The following is an 18,834-nucleotide window of genomic DNA, read 5'->3' as shown; positions in this document are numbered from 1 at the left end:
CGTGCCTGTGAGTGTGTGTGTTGTGCACACAATGATCATAATGCTCGCATTTGATGTGGCGCCTTATCGCGTCTTCGGGGCGTCTTCAAAGCGCTTCACGGAAGTGAAGTGAATCGACTGTATATTTTGTGATGGCTGTGAGCGTGAGGACTGTATAAGCGAATGCGTGCGCGTGTGTATACGTGTGTGTGTGTGAGTGTGAGTGCGTATAGGTATATATGTGGTGTGTGATTGTGAGGACTGTATATGTGTGTGAGTGTGTGTGTGTATACATATATGCGTGTGAGTGTGTGCGCGTGTGTATGGGTGTGAGTGCGTATATGTACATATGCGGTGTGTGATTGTGAGGACTGTATATGCGTGTGAGTGTGTGTGTGTATACGTATATGCGTGTGCGTGTGTGTATGAATGTGAGTGCGTATATGTATATATGTGGTGTGTGATTGTGAGGACGGTATATGCGTGTGCGTATGTGTGAGTACGTATATGTATATATGCGGTGTGCGATTGTGAGGACTGTATATGTGTGTGTGTGTGGGGGGGGGGGCGAGAGGGGGTGGTGGGGGGGTGAGACGAAGCCCCTTGACGTTCCCTGTTGACACCCACTGTCTCAGCTCACAGCTGAGGTCTGTTTCGGAGTCGTGGAGCTTTGGGATGAAAGAAACGAGAGGTGAGAGGTTGTCATTTCCACACTTGTGTGCAAGAGGGCGTCCTTCTGTGGCCGTGGTCTCGAAGATGTTTAATATTAACATTACGGACCCAGCGTAACCGAGTTCCAGACCATCGCTCCGTCTCTACACTGGGTGGTGCTGATACACAAGGATAATATCTCAGGCTCAATCCAGCAAAGCACTGATTTATGTAATAATAATAATAATAATAATAATATAATAATAATATTCCTGGCCTTTGACACAGCGCCTTATCACGCCTTCGAGACGTCTCAAAGCGCTTCACGGGATACGCTGCAAAGCCAATTGACTGTATGTATGTTTTGCGGGCGAAACGCGGCGGCCGATTGCGCGCAGCGCCGTCCCCCCCCCACCCTCCTCCCTCCCCCACCCCACCCCACACACAAAACAGTCGCGGATTGAGTCGCCGAATTATTAATTTTTTTTTGAAGGGATTATTCCTTACCCATTGAAAAGCGATCTGCCAATCGACGAACAACAAGGCTGGGTAGACAGAGGCACACGCGCGTGTGCGTGTGCGCGTGTGTGCGCGCGTGTGTGTGTGTGCGTGCGTGTGTGTGCGTGGAGTAAGGAAACTTGCCCAACATTTCGCCCTGACCCGACCCGACCCGCCCGGAAATCGAACCCAGGTCCTCTCGCTTGCGAGGCGAGTACTCTAACCCCCGAGGCTACCGGGACGCCATGCTCGTTCGGGTTGGGAATCAGCCAACCTTTAAGAAAAATATCGGTCGCTCGACCCACGGCCGTTTCGCGGGCCGCCGCTGTCTCTGCGCGCAATCGGCCGCCGCCCTCCCGCTGCGCCCACGGAATACCGCGGCCGAGCGAATAACTGAAGTGAGCAACTTCTGTGTGTGGGGGCGAAACAGCGATCGGTTCCTTGAAACGTGCAAACCCTCCGCCGTCGGAGAAAACGCTTTCTCCTCCTGTCCGCTCCGTCGCTTGGCCCGGATGGCGGAATAAATCCCAAATGAGAGCGGCCGAGTTGAGTCGGGTTGGAGTGAATCGGGTGTTCGCCGGAAAGAAAGAATAGGAGCTCCTGGTTCCATGTTTTCAGAGAAGCCAAGAGATCTGGGAGGTTCCCAGCCTTAAGCTTGGCTTTGGTCTTGTTGATTTCAATTGAGAAATTGGACCAATTTCGATAGGGGGAGAGAGAGAGAGAGAGAGAAACACACATACACGTACGCAGACACACACACACACGCTCAGAGAGAGCATTGCCCCAAGAAATTTGCACCCAACTTCTTCTCCTCTGCCTGGGCTGTCTATTTTGGACCTCTGTCTGCGTGTTCTGTGAGTGTTGTGCCAAATAAAAAAAAAGGAGAGGATAATAAGAAAGAGGAAGAAAGGACAGGGAGAAAGGAGCGAGAGAGAGAGAGAGAGAGAGATGTCTGCAGAAGAAAGCAAGGAGTCTCAACAGGCAAAAGAAAGCAAGGAACCTCAGAAGACACAAGAAACGGTTCAGGAACAAGAGGAACCTTCTTCCTACAAAGCCATTGTGCTGTCTGGCTTTGGGGGCTATGACAAACTGAGTGTGGAGATGAAGAAGGGCGTCCCCATCCCTAAAGCTGGTGAGATCTTGGTCAGAGTCAAGGCTGGTGGCTTGAATTTTGCTGACCTGATGGCGAGACAGGGGATCTATGACAGAATGTCTTCATCTCCACCTCTGGTGCCAGGGATGGAAGCCTCTGGGGTTGTAGAAGCCATTGGGGAAGACGTGAAGGATAAGAAGGTAAGTCACCTGCACACTGAGTGATTGATTAATCTGTTGATAAATAATAATAATCCTTGCATTTAATCTTTCACCCCCCACCACACACACACACACACACACACACACACACACACACACACACACACACAAAGAATATATCGAGTCAATTCACTTTACAGTGTATTCCGTGAAGCGCTTTGAGAAGTCTTGAAGATACATCAAACGTAAGAATCACATTGTTATCGCACAGCGCCTTATCGCGTCCTCGAGACGTCTCAAAGCGCTGCTGAGGATAATAATAATAATAATAATAATCCTTGCATTTGATATAGCGCTTATACCGGAAATGTGTTGGCTGCTCTTTAGCGCGCGGTGCTGCGATCTCATTCTTCTCTCCCCACCCCACCCCACCCCACCCCCCCCAAAAAAAAAAACACACACCCTTTAAATAGCAACGTTGCAAAGCCGCAGCCCAAGTCTTGAGCAGCAAGACAAGAAGACGCTGCGAGTGACTGCACATGCGCGAGAGCAAGGAACTCGATTAACCTCCACCCTCCCGCAAGAACAAAAAATAAATCAATGTGGGTTTTAGGAATTGGGGGGGGGGGGAACTTCTCTCTCCCTCTCCCTCTCCCTCCCCCTTTGCATCAATTTAAATGGATCTGTACTACCAGCTATCTGTGATATGTTGTGTCGTGGATCATCACGGAGACGGTTGCTTTGTGACAAACCCCAGGGCGTGGAGAGCATTCAGCCGTTACTCGATCGGTCGCCCCCATCCACCCGCTCCTATCTTAGTTATTGACCACAAAAGATGTCGTCCTCGCCCGCCCCCCCCGCCCCCGCCCGCGCTTCCTCTTGCGTGACGCCGAGAGCTCTCGCCTCGCACGCCAGAGGACCCGGGTCTCGATTCACCCGGGCGGGTCGGGGCGAAACCTCTACACGCCTCCGGTCACCCAGCAGTCAGTAGGCACCCGGTTGTTGTTCGAATGGCCCGATCGCTTTTTCCGAGGGCGATAATCCCTTCTTTTAAAAAAAAACGGGACTGATAATCCGGTCACTCCATCCATGGCCGTTTGCGGGGTCGGCCGTCGCTGTGCGCAATCGGCTGCCGCGTTTCTCCCACAAAATGCACAGTCACTACACTTTACAGTATATTAAAGGGTGTGTGGGGTTTTTTTGGGGGTTGGGGTGGGGAGAGAAGAATGAGATCGCAGCACCGCGCGCTGAAGAGCAGCCAACACATTTCCGGTATATCGTCAGCAGCGCTTTGAGACGTCGCGGAGACGTGTTGAGGCGCCGTATCAAATGCGAGAGTTATTATTATTATCTCTTAAGTAAGAAACATTGTAAACTTGACCCAAATACAGTGCGTTGATAGTAAAGAGTTGCGTCTCTCTCTCTCTCTCGCTCTCGCTCTCAGGTGGGGGACAAGGTGTTTATGCTGAATCGGGGAGGGCTGTGGGCGGAGCTGGCGGTGATTCCGGCCGACAACGCCTTCCTGATGCCGGACGGGATGGGTTTTGAGGAGGCGGCAGCCATCCTGGTCAATTACGTCACCGCCTACATGATGATCTACGATTTCGGCAATCTGCAGCCAGGGCAGAGTGTGCTGGTGCACATGGCAGCCGGTAAGTCACTCACTCGCTCCCGGCTATTCCCGGCTATTCCCGGCTGAGACCACACCTATATCCAAGTCGGACCGGCCGGCCGTGGGAGGGAATGGGATTCTTCCCCCTCTCCTGCTCATATCCCTGTTCCACAACAAACATAGGAACAGGAGGAGGCCATTCAGCCCCTCGAGCCCGTTCTAAAGATCGTGGCCGGTCTGTACCTCAACCTCCATTACCCGTCTTAGCCCCACAACAGCGATAACAGCACATTTACATTTACACGGGGCTTTTCACGTCGGGAGGAAGTCCCCCAAGGATCTGGGCAATGAGGGGGTTTGCACCCGAGCTGGGGGTTGGGATCGGGATCAGGATCAGGAGGGGTGGAGGGCAGGGAGGGTGGAAGGTAAGTATGTCTCCTGCACATTAATTGGTGGTGGGAGGGTGACTGAAGTGGGTGTCGAACGACTTCTAGTCCTCGGGAGAGGGAAACACCCCCCCACCCTTGTCTGTGTGTGTGTGTTTTTCCCGTTTGTATGTTATACAGGAAAATGGATGGGCCAAGTGCCAGAACGCGCCATTTCCTCCCGTTGCAGGCAAACCGGAAACACTTTCACCGCTGATAGGGTTGAGTTGTGTCGTCCCGAGTTACTCAACTAACCTAACCCCAGAGCTGTCGTTCAAGATCGCTGCCGCCAAAAAAAAGGGGGAGAACGTTGCGGAGTCAGTGGTTAGAGAGCTCGCCTCGCAAGCGAGAGGACCTGGGTTCGATTCCCGGGAGGGTCAGGTCAGGGCGAAACATCGGGCAAGTTTCCTTACTCCCCACACGCACACACACACACGCCTCTGTTTACCCAGCAGTTAGTAGGGTTGTTAGTGGATTATCCCTCCTCCCCCCCAAAAAATAATAATAATTTCAATCCATGACTGTTTGTGGGACACTTCTGTGCCCAATTGGCTGCCGGTATTCGCCAAACCATACACTGCATTCCCCCAGATATTATTTCCTAACAGGAATCTGTCTCGTTTGTTCCTGAGAGAATCTACGCCTTCTGCTTCCGTCGTCTTGTCTGTTTCCCTGGGGATGCGACCAACTAAATACAAGTTGGTTGCATCCAACCCCTGGGGATCGCTTGCGGTTGGGTTGGGCAGTTCTCTCCATACAAGACGTTCCTCGCGTGTTAAGAGCGAGCGACGTGGGCAGGAGAATGTGATGCTTTGTTACGTTATACAGCACCAAGGCTCTTTCTCCGGCCCTGAAGTCTGCGTGCGCGTGCTTGCGTGTGCGCGCGCGTGTGTGCGAGCGAGTCCTGGAGCGAGCGTGCATGTGTGTGTGTGTGTGTGTATGTGTGCGCGTGCGCGCGTGTGTGTGAGTGAGTCCTGGAGCGAGTGTGTGTGTGTCTACGTGGGTGTGTGTGTGTGTGTGTGTGTGTGTGTCCTGGAGCGAGTGTGCATGTGTGTGCGTGTGTGTGTGTGTGAGTGCGGGTGTGAGTGATTTTATCTTGGGGTTGGGGTGGGGGCTGGGGGTGGTGGGTGTCAGCCAGGACACCGGGGAGAGAGAGAGAGAGAGAGAGAAACTCCCTTCTCTTCTCCGACAGCGCAAGGGGAGATCTTTAACACTCCCCCGGACAGGTCGCAGACGTGTAGCTCGTTTTTTTTTTAAGGTCTCGGCCCAAACCGTGAGCTCGAGGTCTCAACGGGGGACTTGAATCTGTCCGGGAGGCGAGAGGACGAGAGATTGAGCCGGGGAATCCACACCCCCTGCCCCGGGACAGCAGGTTATTGGGATTCTCGTTGCCACAGAAAGAGAGGGGGTGTTTTTTTTGTGGGTGGGACTGGACTTTTCCCCTGGAAACCTGTTGCTCAGGAATTCGGTTCATTCCAGTGCTAATCCTGTTTGCATTCGATTCTACTGTTAAGAAGCTGTTCCTGTGTGGTTTTGTGTGTGTGTGTGTGTGGTTGAGAGAAGGGGAAGGGGGAGAGGGTGGGGTTGGGGGTTGGAGAGGAAATCACTGTGAAAACTGACTTCAATTCAATTGCAACAACAACAACGCACGGGAAATTCTGTACGTTTAACTTGGTGTGTTCGGTGAATTGTCCGCATGTGTGTGTGTGTGTGTGTGTCTCACACACGTGAATACGTACACACACACACAACACACACACACACCCCCACCCCGCGTACCCCAACGTTGGCTGAGTTGCGCAGCGCCCACCGAACCGGTCACTAGACCTCCTCCACGCTCGGCGGGGATCCCTGCGGAGCTCCGCCCGACCCCCTGAATAAATAAAATAAAAGCCACGCGTCGTCGAGACGTCTCCGAGCGCTGCGCAGGAATGCACCGTGAAGCGTAGCGACCGTGCGTCTCGGCGGGCCAACGCCCAGGCCGAACGAGGTGTGCGCCAGCGCAGAGCGAAGCTTTTACCAATCGCTTCCAACTGTTTGTACGGACTTGGACAGGACGTAAGGTGAAGGAAGGTCTGTTCCAGGGATTGTGCGGTGGGTCACGAGACGGAGCTCAGCTCGGCTCAGCCTGGCCGGGAGCCACGCGAGGAGATTTATCTTGAGTTTTCCCCACAGCACGGACGCTGGTTCAAGGTCATGGGTTTGTGGCTGGTTTTGGAGGGTGGAGGGGGTGGGGGTGGGGGGGGGATGGGTGGGGGGAAGGGAGAGCAACACAAGTAGTATGAGTTACAGGTGGAATATATGACTGTGTGCGACACAGTATCAAATGCGAGGATTGATTGATTTATTTTATAATTGATGCCACTCTGCTCCCCCTCCTCCCACTCCCCCCACTTCGACCGTGCCTTTGGTTACCCTCTCACCCCCTACCCTCTCCCCCCCACTCCTGATCCCAACCACCAGCTCGGGTGCAGATCCCGGAGCGCCCAGCGCCTTGGGACGGCCTCCCGACGCGGAAGGCAGGCTCTGTGTGTACATGTCATGTGTTGTTGTTGAGATGCCGGGGGTGAGATTAACCTTTGGGGTTGGCGTTGTGCCCGCAGGTGGGGTGGGCATCGCGGCCACCCAGCTGTGTAAGCTGGTGAAGGACGTCACTGTGTTCGGCACCTCCTCCGCCTCCAAACACGAGACCATCAAGGAGAACGGAGTCAGCCACCCCATCGACTACCGCACCTTAGACTACGTGGAGGAAGTTCGCAAGATCTCGCCCAAAGGTAGGAAGGAACTGGCGATACGTGTCTATCTGCGCCGGGGCCTGTTCTCGTCCCTCCGACCCCCACGCCCACCCCCGCTGCTCCTCATGCTCCGCACCCTTCACCCTCCCCTCCACCCCACCCCCCACAATCTACTGATACGACAGTGAGGTTGGCACCCACAGTCTCCCTCAATCCACAACCTGGTTTGGAGACTCTTAGGCAACGGTGATGGGTTTCCTCGTGTCAGACACCCGGCTGACCCAACGAATAATCTCTCTCTCTCTTTCTCCCCCACCCCACACTCCGCACCCCCCCCACCCACCCCCGGGGACAGGCGTTGACATCGTACTCGACCCGCTGGGTGGAGCGGACACGGCGAAAGGGTTTCACTTGCTGAAGCCCATGGGGAAGATCATCACGTTTGGTAAGTCGCACTCACACACGCACGCCGGGCGTTTCGAAACGGCCGACCTCTGGGTCATCCCGGTCACGATCGGCGTCACTTCCTGGGTGTTTGCGAGAGCAGGAAGTGAGCTCGGCCACCTGATCGCGTGGCAATCGGCCCGTTTTGTAGCGCTCTGAATCCAAACGCGGGTTCATGGGTGGGGTGGGTGGGGGCTGGGGCTGGGGGATTGGGGGCTGCCATAATCAGTGACCCAGTGACGTGGGGGTTGGAGGGGGGGAGGGCGGTGAGGAGATGGAGGGGCGCCTTGTAATGGAACTCTACTGCAGTGAGAGCCAAATATGGCTGAACTCTGCCTAGCGCTGAGGAGGGTTTTCCTGTGTGGAAGTCTCTGAGCCGGGTCTGTTTCCCTCTCGACGTCTCCCTGGGGACTGGGGTCAAGCTTTTTATCTCCAGATGGTGTTTGACGGAACATTCCCGGCTTGGGAGTGGCCCGAGGCCGAGACTCGGAGCTCTGCTAACGGGGTTGGGAGGGGAGTGGGGGCGGGGAGAGATGGACAGGAAAGAGCCTGTGTGCCGGCCGGCCGGGGTGGGGGAGCGGGAGCGAGAGGGAGGTCACTGGACCTGAAAACCAGGCCAACAAGTTCATGCCAGAACCATAAATCATCAGCATTGTACAGTGCGGCAAGTGTTTGTAATGAGGCCAGACTGGGGACAGAGCTGGTGGGAAAACCTGGAATGGTATTCCGAGTATGTCCTGCCTCGAGGAGCTGGGATGTGACTTGCGTTCAGCTCAAGATGGAGGCAAGTGGCCTAGCCCTTCCGTTACCGACCGGCGGAACTCTCTGCCCCTACCCCCCACCCCACCCCCTCCGCCGCACCCCCATCTGCGACCTTTCACGGACCGATTATGTGATAAAATTATCAACGCGATGAAATGCGACTGTTTCAGTCACAATGATGGCCTCTGGTTAACCAGTCACTAATAAATCACCAAGATCTCTCACTTGGTTTTGTTTCTGTCTCTCTCTCTCTCTCTCTCTCGTCTTTCTTTTTCTCTGTCTGTCTGTCGTCTGTTTCTGACTCTGTTGGCTCTGGGTTCACCCTTGTCCTAGGAGCGTCTACACTGTTGGCCGGGCAGAAGAGGAACCTCATGGCTCTGGCCAGGACCTGGTGGAACAAGTTCTCCATCAACTCCCTGCAGCTGCTGCAGTCCAACAAGGCCGTGTGTGGCTACCACTTGGGCTACCTGGAGGCCGAGCAGATCTCCAAGGTGGTGGTCAAGCTGCTCGCTCTGTACAAGGACGGCAAGATCAAGCCCCGAGTGGACTCCGTGTGGTCATTCGAGCAGGTCAGGGTCTTTGTGCCATCCCGCAGGGAGGGGGCCAGAGTTTGGCCAAAGCTGCCCCCTCCTCTCCCTCCTCCCCCCACCCATGTCCGAGGCCCCAAAAAGGTGCCAGTCAGCGCACAGCTAAAGTCTAGCCTGAATTTGACTCCACACCTTGTTTCACTCACTCCCTTTCACCTCAAGGGGTGGGAGGAAGGCCTCAAAGCGCTTCACAGGATTTTACTGTAAAGAATAGTGACAGTGTATTTGTAGGTAGGCGCGGCGGCCAATTTGCACAAGGCGACGTCCCTCTAAACAGCCGTGAAGTGAAGTTTTTTTTTCTCGTTTTCTCTCTCTCTCTGGGAGAATTGTCGGCCAGGACGCCAGCAGAGAAACTCTGTTCTCAGTCTGACAGCCAGTCACTACACGTCAATGACTCAGAAGCACTTTGACCTGTTGTGACAGCTGTGNTTTTTTTTGTTCAATCTGCACATTTGCCTGTTCCTTCCTACCTCAGGACTGCGTTGTCAGCTATTGCTGCAAAGTTTTCTCTCGAAAAGAGAGCGGAGGGTAAGGGGTGACCTGGTAGAGGTCTTTAAAATATTGAAAGGTTTTGATAGGATCGACACAGGGAAGATGTTTCCTCTGGTGAAGGAAACCAAAACCAGGGGCCATCAACATAAAATAGTCATTAATAGATCAAATAGGGAAGTTAGAAGAAATTTCTTCACACAGAGAGAAGTGGGACTGTGGAACATGGTACCGCAAGGAGTTGTTGAGGCCAAATAGCACAAATTTAAGGGAAAGCTATATGATAATAATAATAATAATAATAATAATAATAATAATAATCCTTGCGTTTGATATAGCGCTTTTCGCGTCTTCTAGACGTCTCAATCGTCATGTACATGAGGGAGAAAGGAATAGAAGGTTCTGCTTGAAGGCTTAGTTGAGGGGGTGCAGGAGGAGTCGCATGTGGAGTATAAACACCCGCATAGACCAGTTGGGCCGAATGGCCTGTTTCTGCGCTGTATATTCTGATGTATTCTAACGTCCAATTTGTAAATCACAACAAAAGGCCCACAGGGCAATAAACCAATGGCTCGCGGGTTAGTCCCCAGACAGTTTAGAGCGACATCATGTGGTCACCTCTCATTACTGCTTGAAGGGCCTCCCCTGGTTGACAATCCTCCCGCTCAGTTCCTGTTAGCCCTGCGGGAAAGCTTGCCGGACAGGGGCCGAGCGGGAGGATTTTCTAGGGACCCCAACACACACTCTGGGGTCCCCAAGCCTTGGGTCCTGCCAACCTCCGACATTCTCTGGCATTTCCATGTGTAGATGGGATGCATGGAGCTCTCGGTGCGATTTAGATACTCTTAAGCATAACTGGTTGGCTGCGGGGCAATTGCAGAGATGCACTCGGGATGTTTTGATGGTGCTGTGAGCTCTACCCGCTCGCTCGCTCGCTCGCGCTCTCCCTCTCGTTCTCACTGGCTGTTTCTCTCCCCTCCCCCTGTTTCAGGTCGGTGATGCCATGAGGCAAATGCAGGAACGGAAGAACATCGGCAAAGTCATCCTGGTCCCAGAGGCAAAGAAAAGTGAAGAGTAGAATCCGAGTATTCCCTCCCCATCCTCCCCCCTCCCCGCACCCACCCACCCACCCACACACACATCCCTTCCCCTGACAGGATTTAACATTGTGAATTGCCTTTAACGCTGCCTTTCTTTTGGGATCAGGGGCTGACTTGAGGGTCTGGCTACACCTTAGTGCCGTTTACGGGACGGAACCCAATTTACTGCCCTTTCCGAAGGATTCCCACCCCCGGTGATCACCTTTCTACCAACATTAACCTGCAGTAAGCTTCTATATTAAACCCTCTCCTCTCCCTCCCCACCCCCCCCCCACCCCCCACGTCGTAACTGTGTTGACGTGTAACAGGAACGATGGCGAGGACCAGTGTGCTATAACGCTAAGCTGTCCTCCACTAAACCACTATTACCCACTGATAAAGCGATGTGCTTGCTCTAACACTGTTCAGTAACTAAAGCGCTCTAAGGCTTCAAAATTCTGCCCGGCTCCCTAAAAGGACCCCGACTTGTGTGGTCGCATTCAGTGCTTCTACCTTAACTATGGGATGGTATAAAACGTGGTCCCTCGCTTATAGATGCTCCCCTCTGTCTCACACATACAAAACAATGGCATTGAGCTGAAAGTACTTCCTCCTCAATTCTACCCCGTGCGCTGGGGTTCATTCTGAGAATTACTCTCCTCGTCTTAGAAGTCTTCATTCCAGTTTGTAACTAAAGTTCCCTGTGCCTTTTCCCATGTTACTGTGAGGTGGGGTTAGATCGTTGATGTCCCATAATCTCCTTTCAGGACTAATTTAGTCTTTTAGGTTAGAGTAACCCCGTTTTTTAGTGCCATACTCCAATCGTGCATATTAAGAGGCCTCGTTAGTAACGCCTTCATTGAATGATCGCTCGGTCATTTTCACCAAAGGGAAGGAAATATCCGGACTTTACTAAAAGGGCTGGTGTCGGCCTGGCTCAGTCGGTCACGCTCTCGCCTCAGTGTCTCAAGATTGTGGGTTCAAGCCCCACATTAGGACTTTGAACTCTCGGGCTAGGCTGACGCTCCAGTACAGTGCTGGGGTTGGGGGGAAATAGAGCTACTCTGTGAGAGAGTGCCATCCTTTGGATGAGAGGCTTCGCCGCCCCCAGGTCCCATTTTGCCCTTTCAAGTAAAAATCCTGTGGCGCTACACGCAAAGAGCAGGGAGTGTCCCCCCTCCCCCCCTCTCTCGCTCTCTCCCAGTGTCCCGGCCAACAATCCTCCACAGAAAATTGCTCACTCGTTTCACGGCTGTTTTGGGACGTTGCTGTGCGCAAATCGTCTGCTGTGTTAAGCCCACAAACACACTTTACAGCCACTCCCCATGAAGTGTTTTGTGATGTTTTGACGTTCTTGGTGCTGTGTTAAAATGGAAGGTTGTGTATTTTTGTGGTGTTGGGGGGGCAGATCATTGCCAGTGTATTAAGGTGGGCTCCAGTTAACACAATCCATGTAATGTTGTTATTCCCTGAGTGGGAATTGGCGATTCATAAACTGAATATCTGCTGCATTTGCTTTCGCCGGCCGAACGAGGTGGGCAGGCGGAAGGAGACTGGAATCTTGTTTAATCCATCCGTCCGGAGGGAATGTCTCGTGCCCCACACTGCCTTATTCTGTAACGCTTCGGTTGCTGTGAGTTTTTTGTGCCAATACAACTTTGTGAAAAAAAAAAGGACCGAAGAATCCAGCTGCTTTACAATAGTTTTCCCTGCCTCGGGCAACCACCTGGCTTGGGTACCGACCGATCTCACCAGAGCTGCGGTGTGGTCTCAGACCCAGACAACAGTTTACACTTAAAGGGCCTGAATTGGGATATTCCAGGGAAGAAGTGATCCTGCGAGAGATCACGTACAAAACCACGACTCAGCTCTCTCCGTCCGTCCGCTCCTCAGTCCGAGGTCATTATTAAGCGGCAGCTTTGGTCTTACGTGTGTATTACTGTCGATAACTACAGTTCGCTGTTTACAATGGATTCTGCGATGAAGTGTTAACGTTACGCTGCTGTTCTGCAGGTGTTACCGTATGCCTTACGTGTTTGACTGATTAATAAAACGCAGATTATAAAGTGCGTGCTCGAATCACTGGGTAAGTGTCTATCTCTCACTCCCCCCCCCCCACCCCCCCCACCCCACCCCTCCGCTGTGAGCACCAAATCGAGCGGGTTCGTTTTCTGTGGCTTTATGCGACTTCCAGTCCTACAAACGTACACGTAACTTGGCTGCCCCGATCTTTCATTCACCACAAGGCTTATATCAAGGGATTTTACCTGACCTGTGTGGCAAGGGGGTCCTCTCTGATTAGCTGATACATTATCTCACCCCCCACCCCCTCAACATTGAAATAAATGTAAGAAGGTAATGTACCATTTTGTCAACAATCCTAATTTTATTTAGCAATCTGATATTAGTAAATGATCAATTTACACACATAACCGGCACAGGCCTCCACTGGCTCCCATCTTCTCACGATCTCTCCCTCTCCCTCTCTCTCCACGTGGAGTTCGGGGCCGTGGTTCACGCTTCACCTTCCAAAGTGTCATGGAATCACCTGATAGTTACCAAAAAAAAGGCTCTCGGGGAAAAAAAGAGATACGATGAGGAATGCAGCAGGGAATCGGACCGCTCCGCCCTCTAGCCCGAGGGTCCATCATTCAAGCCCGTGACTCTGCAGAGCTGCCAGTGCGGTACAGAGGTAACCGGAGTCAGGATAGCCGTCCCTGCAAGGGATAATTTTTCATTAAAATGAAAGACGTGACAATTAACCCTCAAAAAGATCAGCCTCAGCTCAGTCGGTCTCTCGCCTCTGGGTCAGAAAGTCACGGATTCAAGCTCTCAGTCACCGGCTGACACTCCAGCGCGGCGCTGGGAGGGAGGGAGGTGGGGTGGGGGGAAACGCCGCATTGCCAGAGGCGCCGTCCTTCAGAGGAGCCGTTAAATTGAAGCGTTTTGAGATGTCTGGAAGACGCGATATGGCGCTATATCAAATGCAAGGATTATTATGTTACAAACCGCCTGTGACCCTTCTTGTGGATGTTAAAATATCCCGCAAAGCTACTGGGAAAAGGGAGTTCTCCCGGTGTCCTGATCATCGCTGCAGGCAGGTAACATGTCAGGGCTGTACGTGGCTACAAACACGCGCACTGTCTGCAGCTTCTAGTTCCCAGTCTGAAACACCGAGCAGCGCGAACGAGGCTAAGGGATGCAATGCACATACCGGATTTTGCCGCCCGTGATACTCGTCTTGTGCGGAATGTTGTTCCACGTGACCTTCTCCTCCCCGGAGGGCAGGGAGATGATTTTGAAAATGAACCCCTTGTAGAAGGCCTTCGTCAGCAGCTGCAGAACTTTTCTCCCCTGCTTGTTGTTCGGCAGGAAGGCTTCAAAGCACCCACCTCTGTATGGCCGCCCTGGGTTTGGATCACATCTCTATAAGAAACAGGAGGAGCTCAGTAATGGCGAGGATTATGATGATCGTTTTAATCCCATTATCCGCCTCTGTCCCCATATTCCTTAATATTTCCCCCCCCCCCCCAGCTGCTTAACCAGTTGTTCCCTCTTGAATGTTTCTATTGACCTGAACTCGCTCGTCACTTGGGAACTCCGGACACACAGACCACAAACGCGCGCACACCGAGGAGCCTGGGTTTTTAGACCATGACATGGGGTCACTTGCCTGTTGTGTGCCATCCTGGATATTGTAGATGATCTTTAAAGTTAGTTCGTGTTCATGTCCCTCCAACGCGCTGTTGAGAATTCCATAGGACATGTTGCCGACAATCGTGCCTTCAACGGGACTCTGAGTGCACACTGGGCAAGACGGATTGACAAGGTAACAGTCGTCACACAGCCGGTGAGCACAGTCCTGTACGGGGTAACCCCTAGCAGGTTCTAACCTGCAGTTATGACAAAAAACGGCTGCCTTACTTGGCTCTTGCTCCTCGCTGCCTGTGGCGGGACCTCTGGGCACATTTTCCTGGCTGTTTTTTGAGCTCTTCCTTCCTTGAGACCTCCTCCCGCTGCTTTCGTCTCGCTGGTGGGCACTGCCTCCCTCCCGCGCCTGGTCCCTTGAGTCTTGCCGGGCATCCAGCTCCGTCCGGTGAGAACTTCCTTCTTTATCAGACCAATGGCTTTCCCTCGGCGCTTTAGAGGGTAAGTGAAACCTGTCGGGCAGGGTCTTCTTGGCCTTTTCGGACGCGTGCCTGTTCATCTTCTGTTGACTTCTCTCATCCATCTGATTCTCCAGCCCAACATCATCCTTCATTTCTTTTGGTGACATCCTCTGTTCCAAGGGAGGGGAGTCTTGCCCAGGGTCCTCCTTCCCCTTTGAATGCTTCATCTTACTCTTTACATTTGCCTCCTCTGGGTCTACTGAGGAGCTTGCATTTGTCTTGGAAGACAAGCGAGGCGCTGAGCTGAGAGCAACATCCCTCGGTAGGGCCTTGAAAGTGTCAATTATTTGGGAGCATATCTCCCGCGGACCAAGGAGGTGAACGCCGACCTCACCACTAATGAACCTGACATCTGGGAAGTGTTTCCGCAGTTGACTCCAGTGCTGATCCAGGATCGTCTTTGTGGAATCGCTGATGCCCAGGTCCGAGTACAAAAGGTACTGTTGGGTCAGACGCTCAATCAGGGACATGTAAACAGACAACAGCTCCTTTTTGGCCATTTGAACCCCAGTTCTGTCCGTTCCCGTCAGCTTCACGATCACTAATTCCCCCAGCGGCATGTCGATCATCTTGACTCCGTGTTGGATGCTGATTCTCTGAACCAGAGTCCTATGGATGTCCTTAACATACTCCCACACCATTGAGTCCACAGGGAACTCTTCTGTGATGGTGGCCATTGCAGAAACCCCCCAAGACACGTTGGTGGAACCTGCGTTGGGCGTGGAGTGGAGAAAACCTGAAAAACTATTGGTTCTTCTCAATAACCCGGCTCTGCTCGCTTGAGCTTCCGAGGTGCCGGTTGAGTGGAAAGGAGGTGCTTTGTGAGCCAAGTCTTCCAACTGGATGAGTGTACCTGCCGACGTCTCAAATGCGTATGGCTTTACAGGTCCGTGCGTCGTCTTGCTGCTTCTCGCGGCGGGTAGTGACTTGTCTCCTCTGCTCTCACTGCGTCCGGTGAACATGGCGTCATCCGCCGCCCTGTCGGGACTCTTGAGCCGGTTTAAACCCGAAGAAGATCCGATCGCCTTGAGCAGCAGGTCTGCCTCGATCTCTCTGGACGAGAGGGCGAACTCCTTTGCGCCCGCGGCTCGGTCCGGGTAGGGCGACGGGTCGGCACTGGAGATCCTGAGGCGCCGTTTGTGCAGATGGTCCGAGCCCGACGGGTGAGCCTTGGCGGATTGACCCGCGGTCAGCGGGTCGGCGCCGGAGCTCCTGAGATGCCGTTTGTGCTGCTGGTCCCCGCCTGACGGGTGAGCCTTGGCGCCTTGACCCGCGGATAAGTGGTCAACGCTCCCTGCCCTTCCGGCGCTGAAATTGGCGGCCAGCTTGTGGTCCTTCTTGACCGCGTCTGCCTTCGGGGCTGAGGCGACCGGCCTCGGCCCGAAGGGGTCGGCCGGGGATCTGCTCCCTTTCCCGCCGAGCAGCTCTTCCCTCAGGTCCTGCACGGTTTTCTTGGCCAGCGAGCAGTCGTCCCGGCTCCCGACCAGGTACAAGCGTCCGGCGTCCTGGTGCAGGTTGATCTGGGGGAAGCGCGCCTCCAGGTGGGCGACCAGCTGCCGCATCAGCTCGGGGTCGTCGGTCAGGTCGCTCTTGTCGAACTGCTCCTTGCGGAGCTGGAGCTCGAGCTCGCGGTACAGGTCGGACAGGTCCCGGTGGGCCCGGGCCAGAGCCTCGTCCTCCCGACTCTCTCCCTCCTCCTCCGCCTCCAGCTGCAAAAACAAGCTGGTCACCCCCTCGCTCTCCATGTCCACCGCCGCCACCCGGTGCCGCGACAGGATGGCCCGGTACCTGGGCTGGTAGAACCTGCCGATGTAGCGGTAAATCTCGGTGTCCATCAGCAGCACCGGGTCGCCGTCGTCGACGCCCTCGAGGTTTCTCCACCCGCTCCCCCCCCCACGCCTCAGGCTCGCGGCGGTTGGAAAGTTTGAAAAATCCGGGGAGGACGCGGAGTCGGACCGGGTCCGATCGGCCGGCGGGCGCGGTCGGCCGGCCCCCTCTCCTCTCTTTCCGGCCTGATCAGGCTGGGGTTTTGCAGCCGGCTCGCGAGCGGGTTGGCCCGGCGCAAGCGCGCTGCCGTTGGCGTCGGCGCCAAGAGCGCGGCCCACGGCCTCCCCGAGCCGCCGGATGGCCGGGAAGCTTCCCTCGGCGGTGCAGCAGCCGGCGGTCAGGTCGAAGCTGAAGCGGGCGTCTGGGTGCGCCTCCCTCAGGCGTCTCAGCAAGGCTTCCCCTCCTCCTCCTCCTCCTCCTCCTCCCGCTCCTCCTCCCGGGAGCTTGGAGTAGTCGATCACCATGATGACGCTCGGGATCACCTGACCAAAGGGAAGCCGTTCAATTCGGAGTGAGTCGACAATCGGTAATCGATAGTAATCAATAAAGTAATCGGTTCGCGTTACCCCACCACCCCCCGCGCCCCACCCATCCCTCGCCGCCAACGCGGGATCGTCAAGCGCACGCGTGGGTGGTGGGATGGGGTGGGGCGCGAGAGTCGCAGGGAGTGGGGTGGGCGTGGGGTTGTGGGGATGGGGTGGGGGGGGTGTGTGGTGGTCACCGCGGGTCAAGGCCTTCTTACCTGGTCCAGTTGGAAGTGGGCGGCCGCCCCCGCCACGGTCACCCGATGTTGGTCGCCGTTGACCGCCAGGACGTGGCTCGGCATCCGCAGAACCCGCTCGGCCACTGAGTAACGAAACGGCGGCCACCGCGGCGGCGACGACGATGACCACCACCACAAACAAACAAACAAACAAACGACGACGACAACAAGATGATTAGCGAGCGACCGCCACAGGACCAACGACGAGGCGAATCCATCCTCATGGCTCGGTCGGTCAGCGGACGAACTGACCCGCCGCCGTGTCTCGGAGTCTCCGAATCAGACCCGAGAGTTCACGCGCACCACGTTGGAGATTCAACCCTTCCCGAGGGCCATACAACAACAACAACAGCAAGAAGATCACATTTCTATAGTGCCTTTCACATCGGGAGGACGTCCCAAGTCGCTGGACAGTTGGGTTGGGACCCGAGCGGGAGGGGAGATGGTCAGGGTGAGGGGAGGGAAGGGAGGGAGCGAGGAGGGGGCAGAGAGTTGAGAGGGGAGGTGAAGGCACTGTCAAAGAGAAAGGCCTTGAGACCGGCCTTGAAGGAGGAAAGGGAGGAAGTGGCGAAGGCACTGGGGATGGAGTTCCAGAGCCTCGGGGCTGAGAGGCTGAAGGCCACCGATGGTAGGGCAGTTGGGGTGGGGGATGTGGAGCAGACCGGAGCCAGAGGAACGGAGGGTACGGGCAGGTAGGTAGAGGGATAGTAGGTCGGAGAGGTAGGAGGGAGCGAGGCCCTGAATGGCCTTGTAGGTGAGGATGAGGATCTTGAATTCGATCCTCTGGGGGATGGGGAGCCAGTGGAGGTGAGCGAGGGCGAGGGCGGGGGCGGGAGTGAGGTGGACTATGTGATTCCAAGTCCTGACGTGGGGGCTTGAACTCACAGTCTTCTGATTCAGAGGCGAGTGCGCTGACACACAATAAGGTCTCATCCGAGGGACAGAGACCGTGACAATGCTCGCTCCGTCCTGATCCCGTATTACCTTCCGCTTCCTCGAAACGAATCAGAGCAGTTGTCGTTCCGGCCAGGAAGGTGATCTCCGCGATGTCGCCCCCTCCGTTCTTGGGCCGCAGGAAGTGGATCAGGAGCTTGTCCTCCAGGATGTGCGTGGGGACATCTTCAGGCAAATTCAGCACCTGCACCGTCCTCTCCATCATGACCTGTGGGGACAAAGAGATGGGTGCGGTCGGCACCTCAAACTTTCCCGTTGAGAAGGCAACGATTTTGCGTCTTTTTCTGAATTAAGAAATCCTCCGCTGGAGTTTTGGGGGGCAGTGGGTGGGGTTGGAAGTTCCTTGCAGCTTTTGTGGAGTCTGATGGGTGTCTGAGGCCGTGCGGAAACCCATCACCATGTTTGAAAGTCTCGCAACCAAACTGAGAATTCCATGTTATCCCAACTACACACGGAAATTCTCGAGATAGATTGATGGAGTGGAAAGCCCGCGCTCTCCCTCCCTCCCTCCCTCCCTCCCTGGAGGAATGCATCCTGCTTACCCAATTCCGGAAAGTATTTAGGCCCAGGTTGGCAAGAGCCAAGCCTTGGGGGAACCCCAAGAGC

At 54.6% G+C, this 18,834-nt stretch overlaps 2 protein-coding genes across 2 annotated transcripts; one reads left to right on the top strand and one right to left on the bottom strand.

Moving 5' to 3' along the window:
* The first annotated feature begins 1,745 nt into the window (after nucleotides 1-1,745).
* vat1 (vesicle amine transport 1) lies at nucleotides 1,746-11,737 on the top strand. Its single transcript, XM_007910195.2, has 6 exons — nucleotides 1,746-2,421; nucleotides 3,827-4,034; nucleotides 7,023-7,193; nucleotides 7,510-7,599; nucleotides 8,694-8,929; nucleotides 10,428-11,737. Exons 1-6 carry the CDS (start codon nucleotides 2,077-2,079, stop codon nucleotides 10,512-10,514), a joined length of 1,137 nt encoding a protein of 378 aa, XP_007908386.1. The 5' UTR covers nucleotides 1,746-2,076; the 3' UTR covers nucleotides 10,515-11,737.
* Nucleotides 11,738-12,881: 1,144 nt separating this feature from the next.
* si:busm1-163l24.3 lies at nucleotides 12,882-17,337 on the bottom strand. Its single transcript, XM_007910202.2, has 5 exons — nucleotides 17,254-17,337; nucleotides 14,440-16,993; nucleotides 14,189-14,322; nucleotides 13,730-13,941; nucleotides 12,882-13,232 (listed from the first exon to the last, which is right to left on the bottom strand). Exons 1-5 carry the CDS (start codon nucleotides 17,335-17,337, stop codon nucleotides 13,163-13,165), a joined length of 3,054 nt encoding a protein of 1,017 aa, XP_007908393.2. The 3' UTR covers nucleotides 12,882-13,162.
* Nucleotides 17,338-18,834: the final 1,497 nt, after the last annotated feature.

Source organism: Callorhinchus milii, unplaced genomic scaffold (genome assembly GCF_018977255.1).
Source record: "Callorhinchus milii isolate IMCB2004 unplaced genomic scaffold, IMCB_Cmil_1.0 Scaffold23, whole genome shotgun sequence".
NCBI lineage: Eukaryota > Metazoa > Chordata > Chondrichthyes > Chimaeriformes > Callorhinchidae > Callorhinchus > Callorhinchus milii.
This window is presented reverse-complemented; position numbering and strand designations above follow the sequence as displayed.

Excerpts from the sequence above, each read along its gene's own strand:
- vat1 (XM_007910195.2), top strand. The coding sequence starts at position 2,077 with ATGTCTGCAGAAGAAAGCAAGGAGTCTCAACAGGCAAAAGAAAGCAAG. Across the intron at positions 4,035-7,022 it reads GCTGGTGCACATGGCAGCCG|GTGGGGTGGGCATCGCGGCC; the intron begins GTAAGTCACTCA and ends TTGTGCCCGCAG. Across the intron at positions 8,930-10,427 it reads CCGTGTGGTCATTCGAGCAG|GTCGGTGATGCCATGAGGCA; the intron begins GTCAGGGTCTTT and ends CCCCTGTTTCAG.
- si:busm1-163l24.3 (XM_007910202.2), bottom strand. The coding sequence starts at position 17,337 with ATGCCGAGCCACGTCCTGGCGGTCAACGGCGACCAACATCGGGTGACC. Across the intron at positions 16,994-17,253 it reads CCCACTTCCAACTGGACCAG|GTGATCCCGAGCGTCATCAT; the intron begins GTAAGAAGGCCT and ends CCCTTTGGTCAG. Across the intron at positions 13,233-13,729 it reads ATCACGGGCGGCAAAATCCG|GGACGGCTATCCTGACTCCG; the intron begins GTATGTGCATTG and ends TATCCCTTGCAG.